This window comes from Stigmatopora nigra, chromosome 7 (genome assembly GCF_051989575.1).
Source record: "Stigmatopora nigra isolate UIUO_SnigA chromosome 7, RoL_Snig_1.1, whole genome shotgun sequence".
In the NCBI taxonomy this organism is placed as follows: Eukaryota; Metazoa; Chordata; class Actinopteri; order Syngnathiformes; family Syngnathidae; genus Stigmatopora; species Stigmatopora nigra.
The window spans coordinates 5,690,620-5,710,163 of NC_135514.1; the positions used below are offsets into that span (position 1 = coordinate 5,690,620).

The 19,544-nt window shown below is 38.2% G+C and overlaps 1 protein-coding gene across 9 annotated transcripts in view; it reads left to right on the plus strand.

Moving 5' to 3' along the window:
• The window catches only part of vps13b (vacuolar protein sorting 13 homolog B), a 197,146-nt gene that overhangs the window by 70,302 nt on the left and 107,300 nt on the right, over positions 1-19,544 (plus strand). For 8 of the 9 annotated variants that reach the window (XR_013326843.1, XM_077720537.1, XM_077720539.1 and 5 more), the window contains 6 exons: positions 2,902-3,011; positions 3,211-3,343; positions 7,479-7,612; positions 12,950-13,184; positions 13,939-14,156; positions 16,252-16,455. Coding sequence is in view for 8 of the 9 variants with exons in the window: in XM_077720537.1 (XP_077576663.1) it covers positions 2,902-3,011; positions 3,211-3,343; positions 7,479-7,612; positions 12,950-13,184; positions 13,939-14,156; positions 16,252-16,455 (1,034 nt within the window). In the remaining variant the exon portion in view is untranslated. Of the gene's footprint in view, positions 1-2,901; positions 3,012-3,210; positions 3,344-7,478; positions 7,613-8,806; positions 8,923-12,949; positions 13,185-13,938; positions 14,157-16,251; positions 16,456-19,544 lie in introns of those variants that run through there. The other variant, XM_077720542.1, reaches the window with a different exon arrangement.

The following is a 19,544-nucleotide window of genomic DNA, read 5'->3' on the forward strand; positions in this document are numbered from 1 at the left end:
TGCTACTTGGCTTCGAAATTAACTAAACCTGTCAGAAGTCATCTGGCTGACAAGAGCTGGGCTATATTTATTTATATTTTGTTGGAGAAGCTGGACACATAGTCCCAGCGCTGCCTCATGTCCAATAATGAACCAATTCTGAGGGGGCGATTAGCTGGCTAAAAAAGGTACCCCCCTTCTTCTGGATGGGTGGGGGTTGAGAATGTGTTCTTTGCCTGTCTCAAATGTTGATGGTTTGACCATGGCCCTTGTATTTGGGAGGTTCTGCCATTTTTTAGGTCAGGACCTTTTCAACACAAGTCTCCTCTGGTAGAACATGATTCGGGGCAAATACTTAACATTATAGCACAATTTTATATAAACCTAAATTCACTACATAATAGGGGAATATGCCTTCAGAGGGCTGATATTTTAGAAATCTTTGGCCAGTCAAGAAAACAGTCTGCACAGAGATAACATTTTAGGGCCCTTACTTCAGCCTAGGCTTGTGATTCAACATCCCTTTAGCCTGGCAGTCGACTGATGTCAAAGAGCTGTAAAACAACACTAGCAGCCTTACACTCGCTTTTAAGTCTACTGGTCTTAAGCCTTTTGATAGAAAAAAAGAAAGATCACCTTCGACATTAATAGGTCCATTGTGGTTGAGTCAAGGTAAGTGTGTACTCGTATATGTGGACATACACAACATAATTCACGAGCGCTTTCTCAAGGAGCAATTTATGAAGTAAGAAAAACACATCTGTTGTCATTGTCATCAGTTTCTGTAATTATCCATGTGCCACCCTGTTAGAGCAGAGAAAACAACGTTTAGCGGCTTACTTAGGTCGCTCTGTTTTCATGTCAGCTTATTTTATGATGCAGCCTTCTTCAAAAGGTCATTCTGTTGCTGTGGTGCCCACACATAGATGGAACAAAAACATTTTAATTGCCCTGGTCTTCAAAGCACTAAAATGATGGTGAAAATACACTTTTCTGGGAATTAACTACAACGATATTATTTGTTGAGAGAGAGGAAAATAGAGGGAGAAAAGGAGAGAGGGAAATTCATTCTATTTCACCATGTATCTTACTGTTTCACTGTTTGTTCTTAAAAGTTAAACAAACTCTAACCTCTTCATTTAACTTTGTTCGAGCTTAACTACCAAATGCCTAATATTGGCAACTATTTAAATATCTGCATTGACGAGTGAAAGTTAGCCTCCATAAAACTCTTAGGGTATCATAATATTGCACTTTGTAAGTTCACTTCATTCATCAATCTTTAAAGTTTAGTAGATTATCTTTAGACTGGAACACTTCTGCAGTGACAATTTTTTTTAAAACAGCCCCGGAAAAATGATTATTGTGAATGACAACAAGATCAGACTCGCTTTTAGTCGCACTTTATACAGAAAACAAAGTAATTCATAAAAACATGGCTACTTTTTCTCTGTAGCTGTTCTCTTTTTGTGGGCAAGCTTTTTTGCTTGAAATATATCTGTTCAATCGCCACAATTCTAATTTTCTATGGCCTTTAGGCACTGATAAACAAGTAGAAATGAGTACCAGTGGCAAGACTTCAAATTTAGCTTTATCCTATCCAATATGTTCATTATTGAAACTACAATAGGGTGTCTGGGACTCATTCTCTGGCATTTCAGTTCTTTCTTGCTCATGCTGTTTGGGTCTATGATGAAAATAGTAGAAGTTGGCTTCCAGCAACGCAATGAAAGCCAAGTCATATTAGGCAGCCACATTGTGGTATCGTAGTTCAAGCCACAGGGCTGAGATTATGATTCCTATTTTGGAAAAGGCGAAAATGGATGCATGGTGACAACAAGGCTAAGGTGGAAAAAGTTGTGCAAAATTGAGGGTGACAGTGATCTGGATTGTGAAGTGAGAAATTGTAATGGCAATGTGCTGTGGAGGTTGTGGTAAGGAGGGGTGAAGGATGAATGGGAGAGTGCAAGGGTGAGTTATGGAATATATTTGAATTAGGTGCGGAAGCCAGATAAGCTGTTGTTAAGGACATCTGGGAGGCGCAAGGGTAGACATTACACACACACTTGACGCATGCATACTACATAGTACATGTTACATATACATTGTATAATTTTAATCAAACACACCCAGAGTCACAGATCACAACACTGGAAAAGTGAAGCAAATTAATGACCTATGATTTGTATGGTTAACATTAATGTGATTGACTATGGAGGAATGCCATGTTAGCTGGCATCAATGTGTATGCTTCTGTTGCATGTGTATTTGTGCGTGCATGATTGTCACATCTGCAAGACAGCAATCAGGCTTCCAATGTCACGCTCACACACACACGCAAGCACTCACACTAGTTCCCCTTAGCCCTCGGGCCCAAAACACTAGATTTGGTTCTTGTCCAAAATACCATTAAACTTCTCGAAAGTCCACCCGATAGAGCTAAAACATCCTCCTGTCGTCATGCTGGGACATTCCACAGTGCACCAGAGACCCTCCACTAATCCTGCCGGCATGGAAATCATTATTGATAGGATCCTAACGCATTACCTCAGGGCTTGCGTATTGTTGGTAAAGATTATTATTTAAGAGTAAACCAAAACACAGTGAAAGTCTCAGGTATCATAGAAATTTATCAGAAGAAAATGTTATTTTTGGCTTAGGATGCTACCTCTTTGAACTGTGCAGTTGGGGGAAAGCAGTTTTTTGCTGCACAGCAAAAAACAGCTTTATCCACTCAAAATATGTACGCCATGATTGTAAGAGCAGAACAATAGTAATCCAACACAGCCCATTATGTCATTAATTTGAGTGACATATATTGATATCAGTTTCATGTTAGTCAAGTTGTTTGTCAGTTTAATGTGAATTACAGCATTGAAACAATTTTTCCCTCACTTTCTTTGTTCCTTTCTCTGTGCAAAGGTGCAGTTCTGTTGGTCAACGTACAGGGTATATCTATCAACATTGACCCAATCTTCTGCACATGGCTTCTGCATCAGCCTCATAGAGGGAGCAGCAGACAATCTCAACAGGTGTGAGAGATTTACTTTGCCTATATCTGCTTTAAAGCATATTTTGTCTTTTTTGCTCCTCTTGTGTTGTGCCACTTTCTACACTACTCTCTCTCCTTCCCTATTTTTTTTATTGTTTTTTGAGCAGACTCAGCAAATTAACGATATTTCAGGAGCTAATAATCTTAGATAGTGATTGATCTGAAATATATCATTACAGAATCCAGGCCCAGTTCCTATGGCAAAACATAGAGAAGATGAAGTATCGGTGGGAAGCACACCATTAGTCCAGCAGCCCTCCAATCATGCGTCTGACTATGCAAGCAGTCCTATCAAAACCAAAACTTTCACTGGTAAGTCAACTAAACCCCAAAAGACAAGTAAACAAGTCACACATTTTATTTCGGACATACTGCATCTTCTACAATAGGGACACTGAGAAATGAAACATGCTTTTTTAAAGCAAAACTGTGCACCTGCATCTGAAATATTAGCTCTAGGTTAGTTAATGGCTCTTTTATAATCCTTCAAATACAGCTAAAGTGCAATCAGCAAAGGGATACGTAAATAATATTTTAAGATTTCTTTGCTATAACATAAAGGCAGTTTCTCTCTGGGGTGGGGGAAACATGATTGTTCATGACTGGGAGCAAGGTGATTGACTGATTACTGCTGTTTCCTAAATTAGAACCATATTTTCAGACTGCTTTTGACAATTGGACTTAAGTCTACTAACAGTCAACTAACCGTTATTGCTAAGGTACTACTTGAGAGTGGCAGCTGAGCAATGGGAATTGAGGTCAAATTCCATGAAGACCCAAAATGGCTGTTTTGTTTGCATATTTAGGAATCTGGTGATTCAATATGTAAGTACAAACCAACCGATAAAAATACAATTAGGGGGAGTACCTGACCATCTTTTTTTTAATGTTGAATGTTTTAATTTTAAGCACATTTAAAACACAGCACTTGAACAAAATGCTCTATAAAAGTATAAACCAATTTAAGACAAACAAATGACAAATAAAACGCAACATATTAACAACAATCCAAACAAAGACTATAAGAATTAGTCTCAAGTGTCAAGATGCAAATGTACCTAATTCTAAAATGTTAAGGAAAAGACGTCAGATTGCAAAGAGGTTTTAATAGCCTCTAGAGCAGGGATCGGGAACCTTTTTGACAGGGAGAGCCATAAACAATTCATACTTTCAAATGAGTATCCCTTGAGAGCCATAAACAATTCATATTTTCAAATGTCGAGAGCCATACTCAGATTTTAAAAGCAAAATTACATAAATGTGCCTTTTACTAATTTTGTCACATTTAAAATACAAAAGGTCTCTGATTTTTTAGAACAACATTGTTACGCTGTAGTTCTGCTAATTTTCTTTTCCAGCATAGGGGAATCGTGTCGCTGTCATGTGGTTGGGCTGGGACATCCAGGAAAAAAAAACTCAGTTGATTTGTATGCTTCAGAATACCTACAACGTTCTCAACGCGAACAAACCTCAATCGGTATAAATGAGCCTTAACTAAAAAGATATACAAACCATTTTTTAATTAATCCACAATGAATTCTCTTTTTGGAAACACTATCATGTCTTGAACATGCCCCCTTCTCATTGTTCACTAACATCTACCAGATCAATGATCTCACTGGACTTCCTTGCTTTTCAATTCTTCAATTAGCCATTGGCCCCTAAAGAGAATTCTACTTTTCTAAAAGAAAAAAAAAAACTTCTGTTTCTGCTTCCCAAAATTTGGAAGAAGTTCTGCCTGTGTTCCTGTCTACTAGTGGTCGGGATCATTAGATTATGTATAATTTTCCTCTTTTCTGGGAGGACTACAAAACGATAAAGCAAAATGGAAACACATATATTGTTGTGTCATGAATCTGTAAGGCTGTCAAAAATATAGTTTAGTGGTCGGAATTCCCCTATCCAGAAAAAACTTTGGTAATTGCAGCTATTTAAAATTGATAATGATATGCTAAATACTGGAAAATTTGTGAGTAATACTGGGCTCTCACACCTAAATATTTTCAGTCTCAGACTAAATGAACACTGGAAATAAGAACGAGTTTTAATGGATTCACATGCAATCTCATCTAAATGCTTAAGCGGGAGAAGGGAATTTCCCGAATACGGGATGAAATAAAGTTCTAATCTAATGTAGTTTATTTTTTTACGTCAGTTTTTTCTAAGTTTTTGCCTTGAAAAAATAATAATATAATTTAATAGTATTTTCACAACTCTTTCTAACTTTTTGTGATCTAACACAACCAAAAAACACTAAATGGAATGTGACATTTAAATGTCACTCAGGAAAGGTAGGACGACATCAATGAATGGCATTTGGCAGACTTTTGTAAGTCTTCTTTGGTCAGTCCTTGAATTTTGAAAAAAGCTGAAAAAATATATTCCTATTGCTGTGAACCCAATAAAAGAGAATGTTAGCATAGAACTCTCTTAACATATTGTATCTTGTGGTTTGAATTAAACTCTATTTCACGAGCCACACCTACACGGAATTTCCGCTAAATGTTTTGAGTCAAACGGAACGTATTAGACAAAGTGAGGTAGGCTACAAGATCATCATGCCACAATACAGAGAAATTCAAGAAGAAATGCAAAAAAAAAAGTGATGGACATCTATCAGTCTGGAAAATGTTACTAAGCCAATTCCAAGGCTTTGGGGACCAGTGAACCTCTGTCAGAGCCATTATCCACAAATGGAGAGAACTGGGAACAGTGGCAAACATTCCCCGGAGTGGTTGGCCAGCCAAAATTACTCCAGTGTGACAACGATTCATCCAGGAGGTCACAAAAGAATCTAGAAAAACATCAAAAGAGCTGGAGGCCTCACTGGCCTCAGTTAAGGTCAATCTTCATTACTCTACTATTAGAAAAACACCGGCCAAAGCCGACATCCATGGCATAGTTCCAAGGCAAAAACCATTGCCGTCCAAAAAGAATATAAAGGCTCATCTTACATTTGCCAAAAAAACAACTTGGTGATCCCCACACTTTTGGGAGAACATTCTCTGATGAGTTAAATGTTGAACTTATTGGATGGTGTTTGGTTCATTACATTTGGCAAAAAAATGGCACAACCTTCCATCATAAGAATCATGTTCTCGTCAACGTCCTCTTTACTGACCACAAGTCCCACCGCCTGTGCCCACGATACAATTTCGCCCACTGAAGCCTGAGGTTCAGGTTGAGGCTCGACCGTGAGTTCATCAAAAGCATTCGGCGGCCACAGCTTCCTCCAAGCAAAACTTCATGCCCACAACGATGAACGGCGGTGAAAAAAAACACGAGAGATTCTTGAAACATGAAGAGTTGTTGTCGACTGCGAGTCAGTCCAGCCAAAGCTTCTTCCAAGCATAAGCTTAAGCATACAACGGCGGCCAAAGAAACATGTAGCGTTGTTGTGAGACAGCCAATGAGAGCCCAGTAGTGTGTAGCGAAATTGTCAAACAGGAAGCAATGCGTCTAAAAAAAAATCAAAATAAAATAACGGATATAGGAAATGTATTGACGTTTTTGCAACCTGTTTATTTATCGTAAGTCGAGGTATGACTTTACTAGATGAGTGGTATCAAATGAGGCTTGGGTTATTGTGACATCACCACTGTTTCATGACAAATGTGGGATAGAGCTGCTGAGTAAGGTGGTCCTAAATCGTAATATGTTTAAATGTGTCTTCAGAGAAAACTCTTGTTAATCTCTGACACTCTGATGGCTTTAACATGCACAGACGTCAAGCTAATCTGGTTGAAATGGCGTTCTGTCCCAGTCATCGGCTCTGTTTCCACCTCTTTACTTAACCTTTCTCATCCCTGCTTTCTCCTTTCACATTTTTCCCACAGTCACTATGCCTTAAACTCTTATGGTGTATTCGAAAATTCATCCAATCTTTGAAATATGAGGGGTTGTCACTGCTGTTCAGCATGAGTGTCTGCACAATCTGCTTTTGTCTGGACCACAGCAGGCATACCAGGATGTGTAATGTCTAGCTAATTCTGTATTCGTGTTTTGGTGTGTGTGTGTGTGTGTAGTGTGTGTAGTGTAATTCTATGAGTAAAATAGTACTGTAGATATACGAGTATTCATGCGCGCTTTTTGAATTTAAGAAGTGCAGAAACAGAACAAGATCGTGTATTTTTTCCTTAACAGCATAGATATGTTCATATATATATATATATATATATATATGTATATATATATATATATATATATATATATATATATATATATATATATATATATATATATATATATATATATATATATATATATATATATATATATATATATATATATATATATATATATATATATATATATATATAATAAAAGACATCATTAATCATTTTTAATACATTCAAATGAAAAAATAAAAATAGAAGGCTTACAAGTTGCAACTTTGAATAAGAATGTGTTTGATTTGGAATTTTGTCTATTTCCACCTATTCCCCAGAATCCCGTCCGCTTTCAATTCCTATGAAGGTGATGCCTGATACGACAGCGGCTGAATCGTTGGCAACTTCGGAAGAACGAATGAAAGAGCTCATTGCTCATGCTTGGGATTCGGTTAAACGCTTAACGCTACAGGTAACAATACTCATTTCTATGTTGTTGCCAGTAGGAACAATTTTGGAAGTGCCCAGATCATTTTGTTCAATGATAACATGATATTTGCACGTGTATCTTTGCTGTTAAGTCCTACGTTGATTGCAAAAATTGCAATGTGAAAAGAAACTTTAAATGCAAAACATCAAAATATTCAATTTGAAAAAAGAATGTCTATCTTGATGAGAAACATGTGTATTAATTACAAAAATTACAATTTTCTTACCAGAAGTTTAAGACTTGGTAGACATATTGCTTCTAATGTCAAAATATCTCAATTCTTTGGATGGTTCATATCACGCTACATAAATCAGAAATATACACTGCAACTCGATTCACTAAATACCTTCCGTCCTCATTGGGATCCCAATTGAGTTTCAGTGTTTCTTAGGTGACTGGACCAAAGGCTGGGTATACACTGTATTGTGGGTATTCATATGCAAGACTATGCAGCAAACAACCAATCGCACACTTTACCCCACCTACGGTCAATTTAGTGTGATCATTTCACCTAAAATGCATTTGTGGTCGAGATTATTAAAGCCCCCTGCCCTGCAATGTTGAAGTAAATTTGACATTTATTTTTCATCTTAATAAATATGAAAAAATAAAATTAAAAATCATACTAGAACATTATAAACTGATGTGGCGGTTGCATAATTTTTAACACAAGTGTGGTTGTTTCCCCAATGTGGGAGCGAGCTAAACTACTCAGAGTTTGCCCTCATGCAAGCATATGGAAAATATGCAAACTGCACTCAAGATTCAAACCTAAAACTTTTAGATTGTTTTGGGGCAGACTTTTCAGGCTGTCCCCCATTTCACTCCATTCTCAGGTAAGATTTACTAAAATATCACCAATTCAATGCAAAATGTCACAGATTTAAGTTAGGAATTAGAGCTTTTATGGACATCCTCTGGCCTAATTTGGCCCGAGGCCACCCCTTCGAACCCATCTGCGCTGGCTCAGTATGCCAAACAAGGTTGTGAGTTGATTGTTTGAGCTCAGAGGGTGGGATCAGCCGATGCAGGCCAGGCCCGCCGCTCTTTAAGGCCACTGTTGGATCAATAAACGCAGCGATCAAAGTTGCAATTAACCCACTGCGCTAACACAAACATCTAGGCCAGCAGAAACAAACAAAGCCTTCATGTCACCTACAGCGTTTATTTTTGCAGATTTTCACCTCAGCCAGGGAGACCTCCAGTGCCTGTCAGCTTCTGTAAGCACAGTTAGATGAGAGGAATGTTTGGGGCTTCAGGGATGGCTGACTGCCTTTCTGTGCTTCTGTGCCAGGCCACAAGCATATTGCTCGTGATGGCATGCGGCTGAGATTTAGCCTATCTCCAGTCACAGGGCATCATGCCTACATGCCTTTCTCTCAGTATTTTAGAGGAAAATAGTTGATTGAATCACTAAATAATACATGTATACATCCACACACCACAATTCACATCTGCACAGTTTCATCTTTAAATATACACATTAATCTTCTACATTTCTGAAAGACACTATTTACATTATTTCAACCAGTATTCCAAATGTGTTTATGGGTACAGCTGGAAATGCAGGCTAGGCTGAAGAAGGAGGGAAAAAAGGTGAAAAGTGGGCTGGGTGTCCAATGGCATACTGTAGGGTGGCGGGGGCAATGGTCCTTGTGTCCATCTGACCAGCCTCATCGGAAACATTGTCCGGGCTGGTGCACGCGCAGGAACCTACTTTTTATGAGATGAACTCGTGTTGGAAAAGTTGGGGGTCAGTTTTAGAAACGGGCCGTGTCTGTCCTAGCCATAGTAACTACATCTCTTCCATAGCCTTCATGAAATCCAAACAAGAGCAGCAATGTGGCTTAATTGTAAAGACCTGTATATGTATTACCGTTTTATATAGTGACTTCTACCATTCTAGGGAATAATTTTAAACACTGTACCAACATTTAACTTCAGTTCTCATGTTGGGAACATTCTTATTTCCTGCAAAATTAACCATTGAGACAAATGGAGTTGTTTTGGGGTGATAATGGCTAAAAGGGTTCATATTCTTAATGTTAGCACATTTTAAAACTATAGACTCTTAGAAACAGCTTTTTGTTGTTGTTTTTTTGAAAGCTGTAAAGGTGATTTTTATGGAACTGAATATAATTTTTTACTAGTGTTTATCTCATAAATTGAAATCCTGACCACATTTCATATTTTCGATGCAGTTGTCTAATTGGGTAACACAAACAAAACCCATCATTATGTTTTTTTTTCCCCAAATGTATCTTTTCCATTATTATTAATTGCTCAGCAGTAGATGGTGGTGTTTTGATCCAAAATCCAGATTGAATTTGTAGCGCTTTGGTGATTGGAGATGAAAGTTTAGGTAGGTCCTGGATCATTGGAATGCCTGAAATAGTGGATTAGGGCCTAAATCCTAAAATAAGCAAGTCACCTCTGAAATTCCCAGCAGGCTCTCCTCAAAAGTGGCCTTCAATTCATTGTTTTTCAAACAGTTAAATTGAACAGAATTGTGTTTGTCAGTGTCATTCATTTGACTCAGATGCAGTAATCAGATTTGTGGAGTGACACACAGATTGCATCTCTTTGGAGGGTGCTGGAGCCTAGCCCAGCTAACTCCAGGCCAGAAACAGGGGACACCCTGAATTGGATCATTTTTGGGCATTCAAATTAGTACAAATTTTTGCAATCATTGATTTAAGATGAAGAAAAGATGGAAATAATCTACAATCTTCATTTGAATTTCATCACACATACATCAGTACATTAAATCTAAATGACTCTCTATTTGTAAAAGTAAAATAACGGATAAAAAAAAACCTCAAATCGCAACTCGTTCATTTAAAAATATATTCATTAATGAGAGTAAAGGTAAAATGTTACTTTTACACCCCTGGTCAATTACCAACTCATATGCAATAGCACTGTGCTCCGTTTGTTTGCAGACATTTTTCTCTTGCTTCTTGCCCCCCCCCCCCCCCCCCCCCCAATCTCCTTTCTTTTGATGGCAAAAAGTAAGTGACTTTGATGTAATTTATTATTTATTAGAAGACTTGGTTTAAGGTTTAAATCTCCAGGAAATTAAAGTAAGTCAGTGTCGTCTGAAGTAATGTTTTTGTCGTTAAGCTCTGGCACGTGTGTTTTCATATGGAGTTGATTGGTTTAAAGCTCATTTAATATCAAGTTCCTGATCAAAATGGAACTGTTCTGTCAATATGAAATGGTTTCGGCAGCGCTGGACACGCATGCTGTCTCACATTATGCATTTGTTTTTCTGTCTCAATCTGTCATTTGATGTACTATTTCTGAAAGTTTATTCCTGGCTTGCTTTTTCTTGTTTGGATTTCACATGGACATTGTCATGTCATGAGATGTGCTTCACTCTCTAGCTTAATTCCTGCAGCCAAAATGTTTGCAATGTATTCAGTTATATATCAACAATACCCTGAACCATTGAGGACAGACTTGTGTAAGAGTTATTTCCTGCAGCAATTCCACCCTTCACTGTAAACTATTTTTGCATAGATTTCAAAATTTTTATTATTCCTTTCGTATCACTTGGAAATCCTACTCTCCCTTGGATTTTTTCTCAAATCACTATTCATTTTCCACAATCCAGCTGTCGAAAAACCCAAATGTGTCAGTGTTTCTTGAGTCTAGTTTAATGTGGCAGCCATGCATCTCACGCCCTTTGCATCTGATGGAACAAACCTTTGGTCATCCTGGCATCCTTGGTTTCCTGTTCTAACATTGTGCATGCTTCCCTTTTCACAGCACGTGGAAAAACCTGACTATCCCCATCAGCTCCTACTAAAGAGTCATAGTCGTACAGGCTAAACTACTTCCATTCTTTTGTTTATTGGCTTGTTACAAAGCTGTTAAGTATAATTGTGGTGAATACCATACTTGACCATACAGAACCTCAGATGAGCTGTTTTGCCTTCACAAAGACCACACACCCATTCTCTGCTCTGGTGCTAAGTGCACGCCAGGTTCATTGTATTTCCACTGTGCATGCAAATGCATAATTACCATTAGCAAAAACATGAACTCTTGCAGCCTCCTATCCTTCCCCCCTATCCCGTTTTAATTCATCTTCAACCCTTGCTCAGAACACAACATGAATTTTCCATGATGAATCAATGCCTGGTCATGTAGTGAGTTCCCAAGCCGAGCTTTGACCCTGACCAAAGGAGTGCTGCACATTGGGCTAGAGTGACAAAGTAACATGGATTTAATTAAGAAAAAGGGGCGTCAGTGACTTCGCCATGCTTAATGATTAATTTGCAACGTTTTGCACTCCGACTCTTGCTTGATCCATCTGTCAGCCTTCTCAGGTCTCTCAGGTTTGTCCTGAAAGTACATGTTTCCCTCTATGTGCTTGAGACAGAAGTCAAACATAATACCACAGAGGATTCATGAAGAGGTTTTTTTTAGGTAAACCACCGTGACCTGTTGTTAACAATAATTTGGAAAACAGGGTGAATAATATCCCAGTGAGGTTTGAGGGCTTCCAAGTACACGAATACATTTATCAAGAAGTGTATTTATCAAATTTGACATTTTTAAACATGAAAAGACTAATCTATTAATATATAATTATGTTATAATGTTGTAAATGCTTTAAATACTGTACTCAAATAGAAAATAGTTCCTCTCTGCTTGATATAAATAAAGGAAAAACGGTTAATGGGAGTTCTAGTCCAAGTCCTCCTGCACAGTCTAGATCTTGAAGGGGCACAGAGGTATAGCTTCGGGATGAAATAGTTTAAGAACCAGTCCTTTGTGAGGGCTTTTGTGATCCAGGCTTTCCTGTTCCTCATCCAGTAGACAGGCCGCAAGGCTTTGTTCTTGTTTTTTAAAGCATGAGGATGGTCGAACTAGTAGATTATGGATGGCTTTACCAGGGAGCCTGCAGCATTCCCACACATGATGATGATCCGGATTCGAGTTCACCTTTGAATGAGATTGTCCAGGAGGGCATTCTCTTCCAAAATAGGCCAGTCTCATCCATGTTAAAACTTGCTCCAGAAGATAACTAACCAATCTCTTGAATTTTGTGAGGGAACTCTTCCTTGACTTACCGTTTTGCTGCCTCTTGGTCTGCCGATCAATCTTTCCCATACAGCGAAACACTTTGTAGACCATACCTATTCCTAAACTTGAAAATGTATAACATCTTGGGTGAAAATGTATAACATCTGGTCTGTAATTCATACACGGCTTTGGATTAAAATGACTATTCACACAATTATCATGGGCCATGCGGTTCAGAAAATGAATGAATAAATTAACGATTGTTCAATTGTGTTCTCTTTGTAGTTGGAGCTGCAATCATTCTGTGTGTTCCTGCCCAGTGACAGCCTTCCGTCCCCAAGTACCATCATTTTTGGTGACATTCCTGGTACGGTTCGTAGCTGGTACCACAACCAAGCGTCTATGCCAGGAACCCTTGTAGTTTGCTTGCCCCAGATCAGTGTTCTCAGTGCTGGGCACAAGTACATGGAACCAGTGCAGGAGCTTCCATTTGTGGTTTCCAAACCAATCCTGGAGGAAGGTAATTTAATTTAATACTTTATGGTAGGCTATGACATGCATTAAAAGAAAATTTAGTGTCAACACATCTATATAAATACATATGATGTTCTTATGAGCAGCCAACGAGAAGTAATATATACTCCTCGTATTAGCGATCCCTCCAGCATTTGCGCTGAGTGACCGAAGAAAACACTGAAAAAAACGACCCCCCCCCCCCAGTGCTCGTAGATATCCTTTATACACGAAAGAGAAGCAGCAAAAAAGACAGTGCGCTAAAATCATAAACCCCCTCATGTCTTGGCCATCTGGCTTTTTCGTATCTCGAAATGTTTCTCGTATCTAGAGAGAATTATTTGCTCAAAATTTTATGGGTGCTTGTATGTCGACGTACCACTGTATGTATTTTTACATGAACATTTTGATGTCAATAAGACATAGGATGGGGATTCATCATCATTATTGCCTTTTCACCACTCGGCAAACCTTTGACCAAATCGTACTCATTTACCATTATATAAAACAAACAAACTTAAGCTTTGAAAAATAGCGATAGATCCTTGCACATATGGCCTGCACACCTAGCAAAGTTGACGTAAGCCTTGAAAGTTCAGCAGTGATTTGTTGTATATTATCTTAGAGAAACATTTTTTCAACTTTACCTTTTGGTAGTCTTAGGATTGGGCATCAAGTTCCTGTCAATCCTGTGCACAAAACAGATATATGAAAATGTTGATGTTTTACTGTTTTTTTGTTTTAATTCACATTGCCACCAGGTGATGCTTTCCCATGGACAATCAACCTGAGTCAGTTTAGTGTGTATACTTTGCTGGGGCAGCAGTGCAGTCTTAGTCTACTTAAACCAATGGGTTGTACCTCCACGCTGGCAGTCACATCGCACAAGCCACCAAATTGCTCAGAAGGAAGGCACTCTTTTGTTGTCTGCCTCCATGTTGATTTGCAGCCCGTCGGGGTCAAGTGCTCAAACCCTCAGGTCAGTCATACATCTCACAATAACAACCTAAATCTTTAGATTTGTTTATATTTAATATATATACTGTGTATCTTATTGTTTAGACTTAGAAACATTTACTGTATATTCTCATTTTGCTACAATCATTATTCATATTATTTGTTTTAGTGCGTGGCCATGTGTACATCCCCTTAGTGGGAATAATAAACAGTGAGAGTATGAGTGTGTGGGTGCACAATATGTAGTTCAAGATTTGAAATACCTAGGAATCTCTCTTGACTCTCAACTAGCCTTCAAACGACAGATAAAAACACGTTGAATGAAATTAAATTCAATCTGTCTAATTTTAGGTTCATTGGAAACAATCTAACACCTACGTCAGCAAAGTCCTATTTTGACACAATGATCCTCTCTTGCATGACTTATTGCCTAACAAGTTGGTCATCGGCCTGCAAAACAACACTTAAACCAATTGAAACCATTTTTAAGGCTTGAAAGTTTTGGACAGAAAGCCAAAAACGCACCACAACAAAGGCTGGCTCTAAAATTGACTGTGTAGTTCCTTTCTAAAAGAGTGCTTTCAGCCAAAGCACCTTCTCTGTCCGCGCTGCACATATCTGGAAGTTAATACCAATTAACATACGTGTACCCCTGTCTTCGCCAATCATCTTAAAGCTTGGCTCTTTGACAAATAGAATTGCAATCACAACGCTGTCTAAAATTGTACTGTGTGTGTGTCTAGTGTGTGTTATTGTTTATCTTGTAAAAAAAGGCTCAGTTTAATGCACAAATAACTAAAAGTATCACATCACACTCCTCCGCTTTCCCCTGTCATCTTTTCCATGCATATTTTTGCTTCGTTGTTGTTTAAATTTGGGGCCTCAAGTGAGCAAATGATAAATTGCTCTGAAGATTGATGCCAAGCTTTCAATTTTTTTCCCCCTAAGTGTTTTTTTCTTCAGAAGTTGATGAGACTACATAAATTTCTTCTGTAGCTTGCTCTTTGGGACTTTTTTGTGCATAAAGAAGAAAATCCTGATATTAAAATTAGCATGCAGCGCTCAAATGATTGTACATTCAGTTAATTCACTTTTGAAATTAGCCTAGCAGGAGTCAGTTGGACTGTGGACTATAACTGGCTATCAGGCTGGGTGGGTCGGACGGGCGGCCGTTTGGGTGGGTGGGTGTTTGTGGATGGATGGATGGACTCCCTAAAATGAATAACAAACACGTGCAAAAAAACATTTTCTATTGTTGTTGAAGGGTGGAAGTGAGAAAGAGGTAGGCAAACGCTTGGGCAACATTCAAGCTTGTTTTCATTCATTCATGTTCTATTCTGCGCATTCTCGTAAATGTTGCAGGGGTTGCTGGAGCCCATCCCAGCTCATTTCCGGCATTATGCAGACTATACCCTAGACGGTTCATACACAATACAGTCGCTTTGAGCACACAAAAAACACAAATACCTTATTAAAACTCGAAGAAAAGCAGTCAAATGTTCAAGAGAAGTGTTTTGTAACTTGATTTCGTATCTTGGGTAAGAAAATATCATTGAGGCTTTTTGTAATCTGAATAATTAGTAAGTAGAGCTACCTCTGTAATTCTCAGCATTAGTATTTTTTAACGATTTAGGGAGTTACAAACATGATCAGTGTTTCCCTCGATTTGCTGCAGGGCTCAGTCAATCTCTTGAAGATAGTATGGGTTTTTACAGTACAGTGGTACCTCTTCTCACAAAATTAATTGGTTCCACAACTTGTTTTTTAACCTAATTTGAAATAAAGAAGAAAGTTGCTATCACCTGGTTTGAAAAAAGAAAAGAAAGGGTTAGTAAGAGTTGTTTTTATGGAGACAGCCAAAGGGAGGCCAGTGGCGCCTAGGGGGATTGTCAAGTAGGATGCAATGCTACCACACCAATTTAAAGCATAAAATACAGGAAATCTACTTACCTAGATCTTGTTTTTGTGTATTTGATCAGTAATTTACATATCAAAGAGTTTCATAACATAAAATGTCATGTGTATAAGCATTAGTAAGTAGAGGTACAACTGTATTTGATTCTGAATCCTCTAAAATATGTTTTTAAATTGTTTGACTTTTTCCTGTCACTCATCAGGTACAGCTTTTGTCCAAGCTCTTTCTCAGCTGGACGTCTACATGGGCTCGTCTCCAGAAGCATGGCATCTTTCGTCAGTCGGCCAGCATACCTGAACCCACTGCTGTTGCTGCTCCATCCTCTTCCGTACACAGCAGTGCTGGTACTGCTCTGCCTGACACAAGCACCTATAGCCCTTCTGCAGATTTTGGATCCCCTACTGAGGTTAGTGGTTGTCTTACAGATAAAGACATTCCTCCTTTGAAACCATTTGATTCCTGTTTGCTTGTCTCATCTCCGTCGACTCTTCCTATTCTCTACCACTCATTTTATCAAAGAAGGTCTCTCCTGTTGAAAACCAGTTTTTATTCTATGCAGTTATGTGATTGACTGTCGTCCGACTAAAATAAAAAAATAAAAATTGTTTTACATAAGTTATAGTGGTAATAGGCCTCTAATCACTCCCCGCATCTTCCAATTCAGGTCGGCACTATAAGATTCGGCAGTTTTTCTGTGTAATATTGTGAAGTTCATATGTGGACATTTGGGAGCTGTAAAATTGTAAAATCTTGTGTAAAATTGCTATGTAGATTATTTCTATTTACCATTTGGATAATATGCTGTTTGTAAGTGCACATCATTTACCAATTAGAAATTCCCAACCTAATGAATAACTGACTTTCTTCGCACAGAAGATGACAGTCGCATATACTTGAACAACCATTCCTAAGATAGACATCAAGTGAAGGACACTGTAAAGATGTGTCAGACAATGTTAATCCGCAATTTTAAAATAATAATTCAATTCGGTAAAAAGCCTCAGATGTGTGTAATGTTGCCACAAGTAATTCATAACACCTGCAAAAGTATGGCAGTAGATTTTTGTTTTTATTATCCAGTCCCCAAAAAATTGCATTCAAAATATTTATTAGCGCATTGATGTGTTCCCAAAAATTGTGCCTAAAATGACAACAACAAAAAATAGAGATTCATGCTCAACAAATATTAAGTGAGTTGGCAAAAGTAATGGTGACTGACTTGCAATTTTCCCCACAATGTATTGATGAACTATTTAGTCCCCAGTGTATTGTGTTTTTTTACAAGAGGTCTGAAAAGTCAGCTCTATTAAAATAATGGCCTAAATGAGTGTTTATGGTGTTAAGCAGTGGCAACCAGCCAGTGATTTAATGACTACTCTTTGACCACATTGGACCTGTCAGGAATCTGTGCCCCCCTGAGATCACAGAAACAACATTGTGACATTGGAGAGGCAATAAAGTGAAACAGTATTCATTCTATTTTCATACCACATGCCCATGCGCATCACTTTTTGGGTTCATTTCAGAGCCATCAACATGTGTTTATCCTTGCTTCATTTGTAAAACCAGTGGCAACGCAACAGTTTAGTTAGTAAGGGAAGGGCTTTGTGTGTGTGTGTGGGTGGGTGGCTGTGTGTGTATGACAGCCTTAGAGTCCCCTGACAACCCACTTGTCAGTGTTTACTTAAGTACAAACATTGGTAGAAGTGTTTAGTCCTGTGGAAGGTTTGATGATTAAGCAAGAATGTAGGAGCTGTTTTGATAAGTCTCAGCAGTAGTGGCAATGCTCTCCCCTAGAAGCACACCCTGTGACCTCTTCCTACTCCCAATGTTTTAACTACAGCCAGACCACAACACATCCCAACTGTTGCCCATTCCCACTACCAAAAAAATCACTAAATTGTTATTTAACCAATTTTATTTTTTTGCAAGAAAAACACATTTTTCATTTAGTTAAGTTTATTAATTAATATCTACTCAAAACTGCTTCATACATTTTTCATAGTCGGTCATAACCTGATGAGTCATACGTTCCATTTATTTGTCATTCTTCGACAGACATTTTATAAGTCCTGACCACTGTGTAGCTTACTTCCAATTCACAAAGTCACTCATGGGGTAAAACCCAAAGCCACCACACCCATCCAAGAGGCCTGCCAACAGCAGAGCATTGCCTGTCGCCCACCTATCACAACATCCTAACTAGCATGCCATAAAGAAACAAAGTTACCATATTTGCTGAATTAGTACATCTATGTGGCGATGTGAAGGTTACATCTCAAGATCATTTACGAGACCATGTTTCCACAGACTGCGCATCTATGAATGTAATATGTAATAATGGATGCAAGAAAAACAAGGTACAATGCAAAACGATTAAAATGTTTCGAAAAAATAAAGGCCAGATCACCAGAATCTTGAAATAAGTCTAAAGTGTATAGAGCCCATATTGGGAATATTTATTCATATTCATTTTTCTTAGCTTTTTAATGTTTTCGCCTCCATTTTACCATTTGATTCCACAGTATCCTCATGCCTAGGTGTATTTAGATGGAATGCATTTCATCATTTAGCCCCAAAACAGCTTTTTTCCCTCTTCATCACCATTAGGTTGTCTGTCCTTCTCGCTTTCCTTTTCTGACACTTCACAGCCTGCTGTTGTCTGCCAGTGTTTGGGCCTCTCTGATGAGGAAAGACAAACTCTGCAGAAAAAATAAACTTGGATCTTCAGCCCATGGACAGCCCTGGAGGCCCCCTAAAATTAAACTGTATACTGCTTTTGAAAGTGTGGGAAAAAGAAGGTTATGTGTGTGTATTTTGGGCCCCTGCTTGGCAGTTTAGGAATGTGAAAGACCTGGCTCACCCTAAGCAACATGTCTATATATTTTCTTTAAGCTATTACCTTGATGACTGCTACAGGGGTGATTTTAGTCAAACATATTCAACAAAAACGGAATCGTGCGATTGCACTATTTTCTTTCTTTTTTTTTTAAATCCTTGAATTTTCAGTTAGTATTTGATTTAATTTTTGTTATATGGTTCATAAGTTTACTATACTTTTCGGGCTAGAAGTCACTAGCAAAAAAAAAAGCACAATAAATGGGGAAAATACTCTATGGCACATCTGATTGTAAGTTACCCTAGCCAAATGAACAGAATGGACCAAATGAAAGGGGAAAATATATATACGTTGCACTATATACAGTATACATTTTACATTAATGTTTTGGGAAAATAAGGAGCAACTGTTAATGTAACATATTACCAGTTTTTGGGATAACTATAACCTAAAAAAAACACAGGCATTCAATATTTACAACAGTGACATTACCGAGAACTTCACATGCATTTCCAAACCCATGAAATCCTTGAAAGAAAACTTGTCACAGAGACTAATCAGGGATTTACAGCAACTAGGAGGTAGTGGAATTACTTGCAAGGTGTGCCTGTTTAGTACATGTGAGAGCAATCTAATTCCTTCTTAATGGCAGCCTG